General features: G+C 45.2%; 1 protein-coding gene across 2 annotated transcripts in view; it reads left to right on the top strand.

Moving 5' to 3' along the window:
* ERGIC3 (ERGIC and golgi 3) overlaps positions 1 to 15637 on the top strand; it is a 56190-nt gene that overhangs the window by 8013 nt on the left and 32540 nt on the right. For both annotated transcript variants that reach the window (XM_037915226.2, XM_037915225.2), the window contains exons 3-7: positions 1460 to 1547; positions 3129 to 3248; positions 4598 to 4691; positions 6113 to 6278; positions 7540 to 7597. In XM_037915226.2, the coding sequence (XP_037771154.1) occupies positions 1460 to 1547; positions 3129 to 3248; positions 4598 to 4691; positions 6113 to 6278; positions 7540 to 7597 (526 nt within the window). The remainder of the gene's footprint in view (positions 1 to 1459; positions 1548 to 3128; positions 3249 to 4597; positions 4692 to 6112; positions 6279 to 7539; positions 7598 to 15637) is intronic.

The raw sequence follows: 15637 nt of genomic DNA, 5'->3' as shown, positions 1-15637 counted from the left end.
GTTCATACTCCGCATTAGGCAGGAAAGGGTTAATCCCACACACTGAGCAGAGGAAGTCCTGCCCCTCAGACCATGCTCATCATACTCCAGCTGCTGTGCTAGTACAAAGGAGAGCAGCCCAGCTCAGTAAGGAGGAAGGACACTTGGTGGAGGCTCCAGCCCAGGAGCCGTTACAGCCCTTGTCTGTGGGAGCAGAGATCCTGCGGCCCAGACCGGAGGCTTGTGGCCTACAGCTGACTGGCTGGAGTTGAAATCCAAGGGAGTTACCTGTGACGAGGAGCCCAGAGACCCTGATGTCATATAGACCTCAGCTTCAGGAAGCCCAGTAGGAAGTGACCCAGGGAGGTGGGGTAAGTGGTATCTTCCACCCATGGAAAGTCAGCATGTTGCAGCTGGATTTCCCCGCTGACCCAGTGATGGACCACTCTGCCTGTTAGGGCTCTGAGTCAGGACCCAGTGGAGTCGGGTGAGCCTGGGTCCCCCCACCCTGGCTGCCCCTCCTTTGGTGATGGCCCCTGGATTTGGCCACTAGGCCACACTGCCCTGCACTCAAGGGCCGCTGTACTGACTCTGGCCACTAGGCCACGCCTCCCTGTGTTCATGGGTGGCCTTATTGTCTCAGGTCATTAGGCTGCGCAGCCCAGGTGGCTCAGAGGACCTGCCTTGTTGCTATGATGGTGGCTAGAATTTAATATTCATTCCTGCCCCATAGAGGCAGCGGTTTGCAGTGCTTGGTCTAGTTCTGTTGTGAAACAGGGAAGGAAGTAGGATCAGTGACTTGCACTAAGACTTTGCTTTCCTGAGTTTTGAGCTGGCACCGGCCCTGCTGGCAGCCCGTCTGGTGAGATGAGAGTGAATTGCTGTTCCTGCTCTCTTCCTCTTTCCTCCTGCGTATCTCAAAGAAGATGGGCACTGGCCCTGCAGGGAGCCTCTTTCCCCTCCTGGTCACCCTAGCATTGGCTTCCTGTGCCTCCGATTGGGCTTTCTGTACCTGTCAACTCCACTAAGGCCTGGATCCCCTTTCTGGAGAAGGCATCAGAAGTCATACTGGGCTGCTGGTTCCTCCAGCGTCTGCAGTGAACGGAGCACTCTCCTGTGTCACCAGTAGGAGATAGTCACCAGTTTCCCGCTTGCAGACTCAATAGTGGGGAAGAAATTGCAAAAAGAAAATATTTTAAATTGTTTTTATTTAATTTAAATCCCCAGATTATCACTTTGCTGGCTAGGAGCATCACACATCGTAAAAGCAGAGCCAGGTTTGGAAGCCGCTTCAACTGCTCTGTCACAGCATTCTGGAAGGTGCCAGCTTGTGTCACAGCATTCTTGAAGGTGCCAGGAGGCCTTTGGAAGCATGGTGGCATAGCACCTGTGGGGAGGCTACTGTGCTGGGGAGAAGGCAAGGGAAAAGGCCTTGCAATGTGCTTCCAGGTGGAATGAGACTTTTGTTTTTTGTTCCTAGGTTCATCCTGAACTGTACGTTGACAAATCGAGAGGAGACAAATTGAAGATTAATATAGATGTTGTCTTTCCGCATATGCCTTGTGCTTGTAAGTAAGTCTTCTAAAGAGTTGGGAAGAAGGCAGCTTTCACGCTCCGCTGGAGGTTGGGCACACTGGCCAGTCAGTGCACGCATTATTTCGATTTGCTATCAGCTGGTTGTCTTGTCAGCAGTAAGGAATTACATTCCCCTGTAGTTAGAACAGGGAATTCAGTCAGGACTCCTGGGTTCTGTTCCCAGCATTGTCATTTGACACAGTAGGACTCTGGTCCAGTTGCTTCATTTCTCTGAGTGTGTTTCCTAATTTGTGCAATGAGGATAAAGCTCTTTATCCACTTCTGTAAAGTACTTTGAGACCTGCGTGTGAAGAAGAAGAGCCTGTATGAAAGGAGTATAATACCAACCTGCTCCCATGGGCTTGTCCCAATTGCCGTTCATTTTTGTAATGTGCAGAGCCTATTATGGAAGACACTGTAGAGTAGCTCTTGGGACCAGCTACTGTTTTCTGACTCTTATGTTTAAATTCTGAACATGTACATTAATGTCATGTGGAACTAAATCAGTTATGTTACTGATGTCATGTGACACATTTTTCACTCTGTAATAACTTCTTCCAAAATATTTCTATTGATCTGAATACTTCTTAGCTGAATTGTGAGGTTTGTTGCAACTAAATCCATTCAGCTATTTGTGCTGTTTTTGAGGGGAGAATATTTTTATATTTAAAATTTTTCAGACTCTGGGTCACAGGTAGCTAAGGTATGAACACTGGAGCTTCACATTTCCTCTGAGGAATAGGGATTTGGTAATTTAACTGCAAAGTGAAAGTGATTAAAAATCCCACTACCCAAGTGTACACTGCAGTTTCTATTTTGTTTTTAGTCAGATGGGCAGTTCTGTGTGCTCTGTCTCAGATCACCCCATTGAAATGTAGTTGCGGAAGATACCATCACCCTAGGGAGGATTCTTCCCCTACTCCAATCTCAGACTCCCCCCCCCCCCCCCCACTATGTTTAAGATGGAGTGGAGAGTCCAGCAGGTCTGGCAGCTTCTTTCCCCTTTTCCTGGGAAGACATTGACATTGTGTCCCCAAGTAACAGGCAAGCCCCCCAAGTGACACACTAGGGCCCAGCAAAGACTATCTGAAACCCTTTGGTGAAAGGTAATGGGAAAGGGGCCACAGGAGAGAGTGGCTGGGATTGGAGTGGTGGGGGAGTTCTCCAAATGGATTCAAGCTTGACCAGCAGGTTGAGGTATCTGCAAAGGGTTGGGCAGGTTATTTAGCCTGAGTTTCTGCCCAGATGAAAATATGATTTATATTAGAGCTAGCTGAAGAGGATCCCTCTTGAACAGCAGCCCAAGAGCCTTGTTTGCAGGAGAGATTGAAATGCAGGGGTGCAGTTTTGAGTCAACTTGAGGTTCTCAGCCACCACAATGCAGCCTCTTATTCCAGTCCCCTTCCACTTCTTGATTTTTTCCTAATCTGCAGATTAACTCTTCCTCCTAGATTCCTGCCTTGGTGATCTCTCCCTTGTTAATAGGCTCATGGTTTCTCACTGGCTTGCTGCTTCCATAAGCCATCTCAGACCACAAAGAACCTTCCTTAATTCACCTTGTTTCCTGGTCTTAGATTTGAGCATTGATGCCATGGATGTGGCAGGAGAGCAGCAGCTAGATGTGGAGCACAATCTCTTTAAACAACGTTTGGATAAAGATGGCAATCCTGTGACCCCCGAGGCCGAGAGACACGGTAGTACAATGTCCTGCTGCCTTCCTCTGTTGGATGCTCTAATGGATGCCAATGGTCTTCCTCTGTTGCCTTTCATAGGGAATCCCTGGGACTGAAGTGGCAGCCGAAGGGTGTTTGAATTCTGAGCAGAGAGTTCACAGCAGTGTAATGCTGCTGTCTCAAGCGCAGTGGTGTCGGATGTGCATGAGGGTTCGCAGAGATGGGTGCTCTTCAAGGGTCTGCCTTGCCCTGAGGCTATGACTGAGCCTGGTTTAAGGGTGTCTGTCGCCCTATGCCATTTATTTTCTCCTTTTTTTGGTCTTTGGGATTTCATGGGGCCTGGTCCTTGCATTGCTGGAATACATTAGAGGCTGCCCTCAGCTCTGGAGCTGACACATCTGCACAGAAGCTGTGAGCTACTTAGACTGCCTACATTAGTCTCTTTCCTCAAAAATGTATTCCCTTTGCTAACATTAGTACAGGGAGCACTAGTGTGGACAGGATGCTGGTGGGCTTCGACCATCATGCCCCTACTCTGCTCAGAGCAAATCTAGATGACATGGTGGCATTCTGTCTGTACGGGAATTCACACTTTTGATACTGTCAGTGGAGCTGCACTGAAGTTAGCAGTGGTGGGGAATCTTAGGGATGAAAAGGCTAAAGTGGGTGTGGGCCCAGTGCTTTAAGGTAAATGCAGTGGGGAGGAGTGATGTCTGCATCTCTTGACCAGCACTAGAAGGGCACAGAGCTCATCCATGTTCATGATCCACACTGACTGTCACACTCCTGAGGGTTGGTATAACTTGTTACAACCTACTAGATGGTCACCAGTCTGCTGCATTGGATCCAACTTCTGGATCCCACATGCTTCCAAGACAACTTGATCCGAGCAGTGTCCACATCATGTTTCTAGTTCTGGTCTCCTGGGGACTCCCACAGTACAGACTTCCTGTCTGGTGCCCCTGTTTGGCATGACGGGACTCTGCAGTCCAACTGCCTTTGGCCCCGAGAGCTGTGCCAAACCTCACTCCCCAGCCTCCCCAGCAGCTTGTGTATACCAGAACTCCAACTCACTGTGGACTTCTCTAGTTTATTGTTTGACTCTTCAGGGGCACATAACAATTAAAGTAAGGGATATGCAGGAACTTCTTATCCGCCTCCAGAGTTTACTGTTACAAAGCACAAGAGAGTCAGATTAAAAGGTCTGGAGGGCCGGATGCAGCCCCCAGGCCGTAGTTTGCCCACCCCTGTTCTAATCCACAATGCAGAGTGTGATCATGAGTGATATAAACCACAGTTAAATTCATAAAATGACACAGAGACATATTCATAAAACTGTCACACTATTTGGAAATCTTATTTTGTTTCAGAGCTGGGCAAAGAGGAGGAGAAAGTGTTTGATCCAGATTCCTTAGATGCTGATCGCTGTGAGAGCTGTTATGGAGCAGAGTCGGAGGACATCCGGTAAATCAAGGCTTCCCTGATCTCCTTACTTAGGGACGGGGCTGTATGCTAATCCTGATCTGACGGGAATGGGGTGTGTGCACATTCATAATCTCCAAAATTGGAGGAGAGGGGTAGAATGATACATCTGTGGTGTTCTGATCTGGGTGGGGAAGTGGGGTGGGAGTGTGTGTTTCCCTAATACCCTGAGAGGTCGGGTAGGTGAGCCCACACTTCCATAACCTCCTGGTTTGTGACAGACCCCACATACTTCTCTATTCTCCTGATGGGAGGGTGGGGAAAAATGTGTGTGTCTGTGTATGCGTATGCGAGTGCACGATTCTCTGGTCTCCTGATCTCAGAGAGTGAAGTGGGGGACCTGTTCCATAACTTCTCAGCAGCATTTGCCCCAGATGTTGAATGAATCCATATTGTGTGTGAGTTTTCCTTCAAGAATTCCCATATGGATCTACAGTTTTGGGCTAAGCACTTCTGGGCATGTGAGCTTGGAGCATACTGGAAAGAAGTGTTCCTTGGGGCCTCTCCCCTTGGGTGGGGCTCTCAGGGTATAAAAGGAAGAGGGTCCCCCACTAGCTGTGAGCACACTCAGGGCTAGTTCATCATGTTTGCCTGCAGCTCTGTGTGTGGGGCAAACTGGTGCTACATTTCTCTCCCCATCTCCTTGCATGCTCCTGCAAGAACAGATCAGAATCTGGCCCACAGGGTCTTGGATTCTTTCTTTCTCCTCCCCTGCTTTTTCTTTTCTGGGTTTAGAATTATCCATCTGGTTGCAGCCCCTGCCTGGAGATGCTCTCTCCTGGGGGATGGGGAATTCAGCCCTCCAGACTCCCCTTCTCAGCTAACAAAAATGTCAAAAGAATAAAGAAACCACAGTCCTCTGTCCAGGGTCCACTCTGGTCTCCCGCCTTGATGCAGAGGAGTGAAGGGGGTTTCCTCCCCCCACCTTTGGAAGCCTTGGCCTGAGACCTGTGGACTAGTGTGGGTGCAGCTCAGGAGTGAATTGTTTCTTCATTGAGGGGAGACTCCAAGCCAGTAAGGTGAGAGGTGCATTAACAGACCTGTTTATGGGACTTCTCTGGCTGGTTAAAAAGTGATATAACCATGTTCTAAAGGGAGTCTGGTCCATTGGGAAGATCCTCAGAGATCTTTTGTGAATGCAGAGGTCCTCTGATGTCTGTCAGCTTCAGGAAGGTAGTGACTCAAAGCTGCGCAGCTAGGTGGATAGACAGCTTCAGTTCTGGGAATTTAGTCTTTCCTTGACCCAGAGATCATCCGCTGAGCAAGGCTAGTAGCCCCAGTATGAAGGAGAATTTGCTTCTGTGTCCTCTGCAGAGAGATTGGCCCACATTTTGTGGTCTCTCTTCTTGATTTATGTTTGTCCTCCATTCGGGGTGAGTGAGATGGTGCCTGTGCTTTTGCAGGTGCTGTAATTCCTGTGATGATGTGAGAGAAGCATACAGGCGGCGTGGCTGGGCCTTCAAGAACCCTGACACTATAGAACAATGCAAGAGAGAAGGGTTCAGCCAGAAAATGCAGGAGCAGAAGAATGAGGGCTGCCAAGTGTATGGATTCTTAGAGGTCAACAAGGTGAGAGAGAACTTCCCTTGAACTCTAAGCTGTGCCAGGCACCTGAAATCCCACCACTGTCAGTGACCAGGAAAGGGCAGAGGATAGGAATTCCCATCCTTCCCCAACTTTGCACGATGTCTCCACAGTTCTATGGTACTGGGACTTAGGCTCTTTGTGCATTGTTAGGTGCTCAGTGCTGAGTGCAGCATAAGAGCCTAAATAATACAGCAGTTAGTTTTGCAAATCGGAGAAAGACATGCACTAAAAAGGAATGGCCTAGTGTGTTTTGTTGGCTGGACCTTTCAGAAAGTCTGGGGAGAGAGAGGTGGATTTTTAACCCATGGCAACTAGCTCTATATGCTGTCTAAGCAATCGCGGAAAGGCCCGGTGCAGAACACACATGTCAGGGACTGGATGACTCTCCTTTTAGCTAGCCTTTGTCTACAAAGGAAGGTTAGGATGTTCAAAGGGCCCCAAGGGAATTAGGTGTCCAGTTGCTATAGAAAGTGTGTGGAACTGGTGCCTAACCCCCTGAAGCCCCTTTTTAACATCCCAGGCTGAACTTTTAGTTATCTTTATTGTTTGTTCAGTATTCCCAGAGCATCACTCTGGGAATATATGTTTCCCTTTAGGACCAACAGTGTTACTCCACTTTATTTTCCTTCCTCATCTTCCTTTTCTGTTTTTCTTCCCCCTTCCTAGGGGTCTCCTCTCATCTTCCCTGCAGCAACATTCAGTTCTACTCCTGTGGACTTCACTCTTACGCCCTCCCCATTACTGTATCTGCTAAAAATGATCAGCAATGAAATAGTTAATGTTGACATTAACATATGGTCTTTCCTGATTGCACCCCAGTGAGATTAAGGTGGATGGTGAAATTCACATCTCTGAGACATTGTTTCAGGCTGGCTGCATGTGGATTGGTTATATTTTGTTCCCATTTAAAAGATTATCTTCACAAGCAGGAAAAGTCTAAATATATATATTTTAAATGAGAACTTAGATTCTGCACAATCTGTGTAGGCCCCACACACACATCAGATCTGGTCTGTGAGCCAGGTGTCTGACATCTCTGCTCTACAAATTCCTGAAGAGTACTGATTGTTTTATTTGGAAAAAGGAGGTTCTTTGGGGAGTAGCTGGTTCACTTGTGACTGTGTCAACAGGTAAGTAACATAGGAGGGGAAAATCCACCTTTGAAAAGGGGGCAGCTAGTGTTAATGCTTCACTTTGTTATGTAGAATGGAGCCTTTTAATGAAAGATGACTGTTTCCTACAGGTAGCTGGAAACTTTCACTTTGCACCTGGAAAAAGCTTTCAGCAGTCTCATGTTCATGGTAAAGTATTTTGGTTTTTTTTTTCCTGTGGCCTTCTGACTTCCTGGCATGTCTGTGCTTTTCTCTTTGAACATTTCCCTCTGATTTCCATGTCATGAACCATGATGGATAAAGTTGTCTGAAGTAGCACTGCCAGAGTGGGAAGGAATTGGCAGAAGTGCCATGGTAGGAGAAGAGAACTATCAGGAGCAAGTGGAGAAATGTTGGGTTGAGGAAGAACTGGGAAGAAGTGGGGCCAAGGAGGAGCCATGACTATATATACAACCAGCCTGTCCCATCTCATTAAGCAACCCTGTTCTGCTATAAACAGCTCTCAGTCGACATGTTGAGTCCAAAAATGTTACATGGAGAATTTTAAAGCAATTCAAGTGATTTTTATACAGAAGTGAGGCAAGTTAGTATTTCTGGGGTAACAGAATGTTTTAATTTATGCCTTAATATATATTCTCAAGAACATTTTAAAATAGATTTAAGATTGGAAGTATTTATGTAACTTAATAGTATGTTGCAGTTCCAGAAACATAAAAGTTTGAAACTGTGGGTATTCAGAGTTAAGTTTTGACCATTATTTTTAACTCTACCTTTATAATCTGCTGCACCATGCAACAACCCATCATGTAACATATACAGACCCATATTTACAGCTTTACAATAGTTATATTATTGAGAAGTTCCTTAAATGCCTATTTCAACTCCTCTGTGCACTAGGTATATGAATGTAGACTAGCTACCCCACTTTCAAGAGGGAGGTACTCCTCCGGTCTGCGGCTCTGAACAATGGATGAGTTCAGCATAGCTCTCTGATTGTATGTGATTGGTGAGGTCTTGGACCTACATCAGGAGCATGAATATGATAAAAGTGGCCTAGTCTGTATAGAGAGGGTGGAAGGGATAGAACGGTCTTGTAGAAAGGTGGATAGGGCTGTGTAGTTACTATAGACTGTATGCGGAGGGTAAGTTTTATGAAAATATGCTTTTGACTGTAATAGGAAGGTCAGGGAGGAGTTATGCTATTCAGTTCCACATGATGCTGCATGCACGCATGCACATACCTTTCACTTTTGAGGAATTCCTTCAAATGAAAAATTGTTGAAGCAGAAGGGATTTGGTTGCAATAGAATAGAAAGACTTTCAACCTAAAGAATTAAAGAGGATTCTTCTTTTTTCTTGGTCCAAAAAAAGAAAGGGGAGCCTATTTGAAATCTGAAAAGACACGACTAGCCTATCAGAGCTCAAATTCCACATGGTGACTGCGTACAAGAATCCTTTTCCTGAAGTCTCAGGATTGGTTCAAACACTTGGCTTTTGAGATAAGTACTTCCATACCTCAATAATGCAGCTGCACTAGAGATACCTCAGGTTCAGACTGAGGGACAATCTTCAAAACAAGGTGCTAGCTGCAGCCCCCAGAGTTTTCCCCAGATTTCTGGCATTGGTGGCTGTATTCAAGACAATGTGCTTTTCAGCCTACCCGAGTTTTGACTGTCATAGGAGCCATGCTAGATATAAGTGCTGCTTCAGTTTTCCTCCACTCCACTTCATAGAGACACTCCACTTCATAGAGCTTCCTGGAGCTGATGGTCTTGTATAGATATTCATTGACAATTGCATGACTTCAAATGAGACTGGTCCAGACATGGTAAAACAGCCATTACTTGCCTGATCTTAGTGTGGTGGTCAGGCTTCCTCAGCCAGTTCAGGAGGCATTAGGTGGTGATCAGTTTCACAAAATGTCCTGCAGAATGTTACATGCTCTGCTTTCTCAGTCTTAGGGAGAGGTGCTTTTGTTTCAGGATAGGGAGCTGCCATAGGTCATCTCACTGCTTAAACCCTATGAAAGCCAAAAGGAGCTAGGTCGGTGTACTGGCACTTGGAGCAATTCATATACCACTAACAGCTTTCTCCCTGTGATCCTATACAGGCTATTGGAACTTGGAATCCAAGTTAAACAAATTCTTGATAGGTTCTATCAGAAAATTGACTTTTCTACATAAAAAGATCAAATTAATTTTTAGATTTTAAGGCCAGAAGGGACCATTAATGATCACCGAGATTTACCATCTGCATAACCCAGGCCGAAGAACTTCACCCAATCACTTCTGCATCAAGCCCATAACTTTTGTTTGAGCTACAGTATATATTTTAGAAAGACATCCAGTCTTGATTTAAAAACTTGATGAAGAATCCATGATACCCCTTGGTAAATTGTTCCAGTGTACCCTTGTGAAATATTTGAGCATTATTTCTAGTCGAATTCGTATAGCTTCAGCTCCCTGCCATTGGGTCTCTTTATGCCTTTTTCTGTTGGAATAAAGAGCTGGCTGCTATAAGAAATCTCCGCTCCATGTGGAGACTGATAGTCAGGCTGTGCTCAAGTCATGTCTTAACTTTCTGTTGGATAAACTAAATAGATTGAGCTTCTTCAGTCTCTCACTGCGAGATAGGGTTTCCCAGACCTCAGCTTATTTTTGTAGATCTTCTCTGAACCCCTTCCAGTCTGTCAACATCCTTTTGAAGTGTGGATGCCAGATCTGGACACAGTATCCAGTAATGGTTTCACTAATGCCATAAACTGAGGTAAAATCACTTCTTCTGCTTGATATTCCCCTGCTTAGACATCCAATAATGTTGTTTGCCCTCTTAGCTACAGCATTGCACTGGCAGCTAATGCTTGATTAGTTTTATACCGTGAACCCAAAGTCCTTTTCAGAATCACGGCTTTGCAGAGTACATTTCCCCATCTTGTAAGTGTCGCTTATGCTCTTTGTTCCTAGATCTTGCATTTGGCTGTGTTGAAATGCATGTTGTTCAAATGAGTCCACCTTACCAAATAATAGAGGTCAGTCTGTATAACTGACCTGCCCCCAACATTGTTTACGATTCCACCCATTTTTGTTCCTTCTGGAAATTTTACCAGCAATGATTTTATATTTTCTTCCTGATTGTTGATAAAGATATTGAATAGCATTGGGCAGAGAACAGATCCCTGTAGGACCCTACTAGAAACATCCCAATTGGATGATGATTCCCCATTTACAATTGCTTTTTGAAATCTTTCAGTTAAGCACTTTTTAATCCATTTAATGTAGGCTGTGTTAATTTTTTATAATCAGAATGTCATAAGGGCCTAAGTCAAATGCCTTACAGAAGTCTCGGTATATTATGTCAACACAGTTACCTTTATCAACCAAACTAGCAATCGAATCAAAACAAATATAGTATATTTTTACAAGACCCATTTTACATAAAATTATGTTGAATTGCGTTAATTATGCCACCATCTTTTATTCTTTATTGATTGCACCTCATATTAACTTTTTCACAATCCAGGTCAGGCTAACCAGCATATGCTTTCTGGGTCATCCTGTTACCCTTTTTAAAAGTTGGCATAACATTAACGCTTTTTCTTATCCTCTGGAACTTCTCAAGTGTTCCAGGCTTTGTTAAAACTCAACATTAATTACTCCTGAGGGAATTCTGCACCAAAAAATTAAAAATTATGCGCACAATATTTTAAAATTATGCAAATTTTATTTGTCAATAAATGTGGCTCCAGAATGGCAGTGGGGAGCACAGGCCACTGGCTGCGTTGAGGTGGGAGATCACCCTAAAGCCCTTACCTCCCCTAGTACAGGGACTTGGCAGTGAGGCTGCACCTGAATCTGACACAGTGCAAGGGCTGGGCCTGCCCCAGAAACAACCTGGGGCCCTGCCCCTCTGTGCTAGGTGCACCAGGTATGGCTGGGCAGGCTCAGCCCAGCAGGAACCTAGTGTGGGGGGATCCAGGTGTGAAAGGGTTCTGTGTGGGGCAGTGTGGGTGTGGGCAGCTCAGTGGGAGATCTGGATGCACAGGGGCTTGTTGGGGGGTTCTGGGTGCAGGGGCAATGGCATGTAACCCTGTGTGCCCTGCCCATGCCTTGCCTCTGTTTGGGGGGCAATCCCCCACAAAAAACTGCACACATGGTCACCACCCCCCCTTACCCCCCACCACCCCACGAGGCTTCCCTTTGCTTCCCTGCTGTTTTCTGCAGGGAATAGCAGGAAATCTGCGCTGGGAGTGGTTGTTTTCTGCGGGTGCTCAGTCCCGCGGAATCCCTCCAGGAGTAATTAATGGTTTCAGAGAGCTCTTTGGACAATTCTTTTAATCCTGCATCAAATTTATCCAGTCCTGTAGATTTTTTAAAGATACATAACAGTTGCTGTTTTAACAACCTTCGTAAGTACTGATTGAATGGAAAGTGTTTCATTTTAACTGTAAGATGTGAATACATCCTCCTGCTTTCTGAATACAGACAGAAGTATTTATTGAATACTTCTGCCTTTTTTTTTATCACAATTGATAATTTTACAATCCTGGTCTCATTTCAGATCTTTACCATTCTTAGGATATTGTTTATTCCCGATATATTTAAATAATTCCTTCTCATTGTCCTTAACCTCAGTGTCCATTGAGTTTTCATTGATACTTTTAGCTTCCCTTATCAATTGACTGCATTTTCTAACTGCTCATTTGTACTCACTACTATCGGCATTTTTCCACTGTTAGATATATTTTTTAATTTCTGCTTTCACCTCTCCTCTTGGCCAAGACGAGTTTTTAACCAAAGAAGCATTCTTTCATCACTATGGAATTCTGCATTTTGAGGAATCCATTAAAGCATTCCCAAACAATTCTAAATTGTTTACGCTTTTATGTGTAAATTTTTCTTAACATTCAGTTTGACTCACAATTGTTTAAAGTTTTGGGAATTTTACCTATTTAAAGCACCAAGTATATATTTATATATTATTGGACAGGGCTATATTCTGTTAGCAGATATCAAATGAAATTAGATAATGATCACTTGCATCCAGACAACCACTAATTTTTATTTTGGTCGTCCATCCATCTTATCCATCAGAATAAGAAAGAGAATTACCCTGCATTGGTTGAAATGCTTTTTGTGTTAGAAAGTTATCATCCGTAAATTTTAGGAACTTCAAAGATGTTTTACTGGTGGCAGCCTGAGATCTCAAGATTGACATCTCCCATGATCAGACAAATTTTATTTTTACACATTATAGACAGATGAGGGAACAGGGAGCAGCTCTTTAAACATATGATTTGGTGTCCTATAACAGACCTCCACCACTACCCTGTCTTGTGATTGATTGGTTAGAACATTAATCTGTAAGGATTCAAGGTCCTGTCCTTCTGAATTGTCAGTAATTCTAAAGCAGGTAATGGCATTTTTAACGTAGAGTGTCACCCCCCTCTTCTACACACTCTGCCTTTTCTATAATAGCCCAAGAGAGAGGACTCTACCCTTATAGGAAGCTAGTAAGCTAAATTCTACTTTTATCATTAACTGTTACAAACAAGAAATAAACAGTATATGTCCTATCACAACACAATGCTATTCTGTGGTCATGTGCAAGGCTGGAAGCAGGCTGATAGAGCACTTTAATCTTCTCCATATTGAGAGTCCGAGGCTTCAGTAAGCTTGTGCAAAAAAATCCAATGTGGACTTAAGGCCATTCTCAGTGTGTGTGAAGTGGCACAGTCATCAGCATACTGAAGATCAGTAATGGGTGCCCTGAGGACTTTAGACTTCGAGCGGAGACGTAGAAAATTAAAAAACCGCCTATCAGCCTGCTTCCAGCCTTGCACATGACCCATCACAAATCACCACGGAGGGACAGACTTTGGAGATAGTCAAGCATTTCTGCTATCTTGGTAGCCAACTTTCTCAAAACGCATAAATTGACAGTGAGATCCAGCACAGGATCCAGTGCCAAGTGCTTTCTTTGGGAAATTGCTCCTATGTGTTTTCACGGACCGTGACCTATGGCAGGACACCAAGATCCAGATCTATAAGACAATTGTTATTCCTACACTCCTTTATGGATGCGAAACCTGGGTGACTATCAACAGCATCTCAACAGTCTGGAGAGGTACCACCAATTATGCCTCCGGAAGATCCTTCGCATCAAGTGGGAAGATCACTGCACTAACGCCAGCAGCCTCACTGAAGTCAATGTCACCAGCATAGAAGCAATGAACCTCATGCACCAATTCCACTGAGCTGGACACTGTGTGCGGATGCCAGACTCTCACCTCCTAAAACAAGTCCTCTACTCTCAGCTCACCCATGGTCAGAGATCCCATGGTGGTCAGAGGAAAAGCTACAAAGATGCACTGAAAGTGTATTTTCTAGAAAACTGATGTGGACATCACAAGCTGGGTGGAGCAAGCCACCAACCGACCCCAATTAGCGCCACATCCTCCTTCAGGCAGTGGGCCACTTTGAGGAGAAGCGCCTTGCCCTCAAAGCTGAAAAGAGACAGAGAAGGAAGGAAAAAGAAAACTTTCTCCCAGCAGACAGCTGACCTACCAGGAAATGTGTGTACCTACTGCGGGCAGATCTGTGGTTCCAGGATCAGATTCCTGAGTCATCTCAGGACCCATATGTAAATCCGTGGTAGAGATCATCCTCAAATTGAATTATTGCCAATGATGCTATTCTGTGGTTCATATGTTCCACTGGGACACCACCCAGGATGCAGGTGATAGAACATTCCCTATTTTATTCAGTTAGCAGCACTCAAGGTCAGTTACAGAATAACAGGGTCAATTTAGGCAAAACTTAATTATGTTGTTCAAATGAGATGTTAAAATTTATATAATGGTTATTTTAGCAATCACTATTCTATAGAAGAATTAACTAATTATTTCATAGCATTTATCTTTTCTCCTACAGATAGGATAGGTACATGAGGATGGCCATATTGGGTCAGACCAATGGTTCATCTAGTCCAGTATCCTGTCTTCTGTCATTGGCCAGTGCCAGGTGCTTTAAAGGGAGTGAACAAAACAGAACAATTTATCAAGTGACCCATCCTCTGTTATCCAGTCCCAGCTTCCGGTACTCAGAGGATTATGGACACCCAGAGCATGGGGTTGCATCGCTGACCGTCTTGGCTAATAGCCATTGATGGATCTAACCCCCATAAACTTAACTCATTCTCTCCTGACCCCAGTTATACATTTGGCCTTCACAACATCCCCTGGCAGTGAGTTAGTTGACTGTGCATTGTGTGAACTACTTTCTTATGTTTGTTTTAAACCTGCTGCATATTAATTTCATTGGGTAACTCCTGGTTCTTCTGTTATGTGAAGGAATAACACTTCCTTATGCACTTTCTCTGCACCATTCATGATTTTATAGACCTAGATCCCTGTCATATTTTCCCTTATTCGTCACTTTTCTAAGATGAACAGTCCCAGTCTTTTTACTCTCTCCTCCTATTACTCCTGGGGGAATTCTGCACCACTGCGCAATGTAGAGTTTGCACAGAATTCCATGTTTCTCATGAAGAATTGGGGTTGCAGAGCTTCTGGCCGCTGCTAGGGCTGCTGGACTCTGCAGAGCCCAGCTCACAGTGAGCGGCGCGCCCAGCCTCATGGGGACAAGGCTCTGCATGCTCTGGTTGGCTTGCTTGATCATCATTCTCCCGGGGACGGGAGAGGGCCCAGGAGAACCAGCTCTAGCAAAGGGTGAGGAAGGACAGGGCCGCAACGCAACACACACCACGTCCCCTGGCAGGACAGTAAAGAAGCTGGGGGGGCGAGTGGGGGAGTAAAGGCTCTGGGGGTGCAGGTGTCTGGGTCAGGGGCTGCCCCATGGTTGGGTTCTGGGGGGCGAGGGGTGTGGGTTTCTGGGCTCTGGGGGTGCCCCGTGGCTGGGCTCTGGGGGTGCCCCACGGCTGGGCTCTGGCGGGGAGAGGAGTGCGAGTGTCTGGGCTTGGGGGTGCCCTGTGGTTGGGCTCTAGGAGGAGGAGGGTGCAGGTGTCTGGGCTCGGGGGCCCCACGCAGCTCTTTCCAGCACCTCCCAACTGGAACTGGGTTGTCGTAGGGGGTTTCTTTAACTTCTTTAATTCCTGGGGGAATCTTTTTTGTTGTTGTGTGTATTTTTGACATACTTGTTGACAGGTATTTTGAAATAAATACCCAAAATAAATGAAATGGGAGTAATTATATTGTGTTATGTTGACAAATAA

The sequence above is a fragment of the Chelonia mydas genome, chromosome 13, assembly GCF_015237465.2.
Source record: "Chelonia mydas isolate rCheMyd1 chromosome 13, rCheMyd1.pri.v2, whole genome shotgun sequence".
Lineage (NCBI taxonomy): Eukaryota > Metazoa > Chordata > Testudines > Cheloniidae > Chelonia > Chelonia mydas.
Note: the sequence above shows the minus strand (reverse complement) of the source record. Positions and strands in the feature narration are given on the sequence as shown.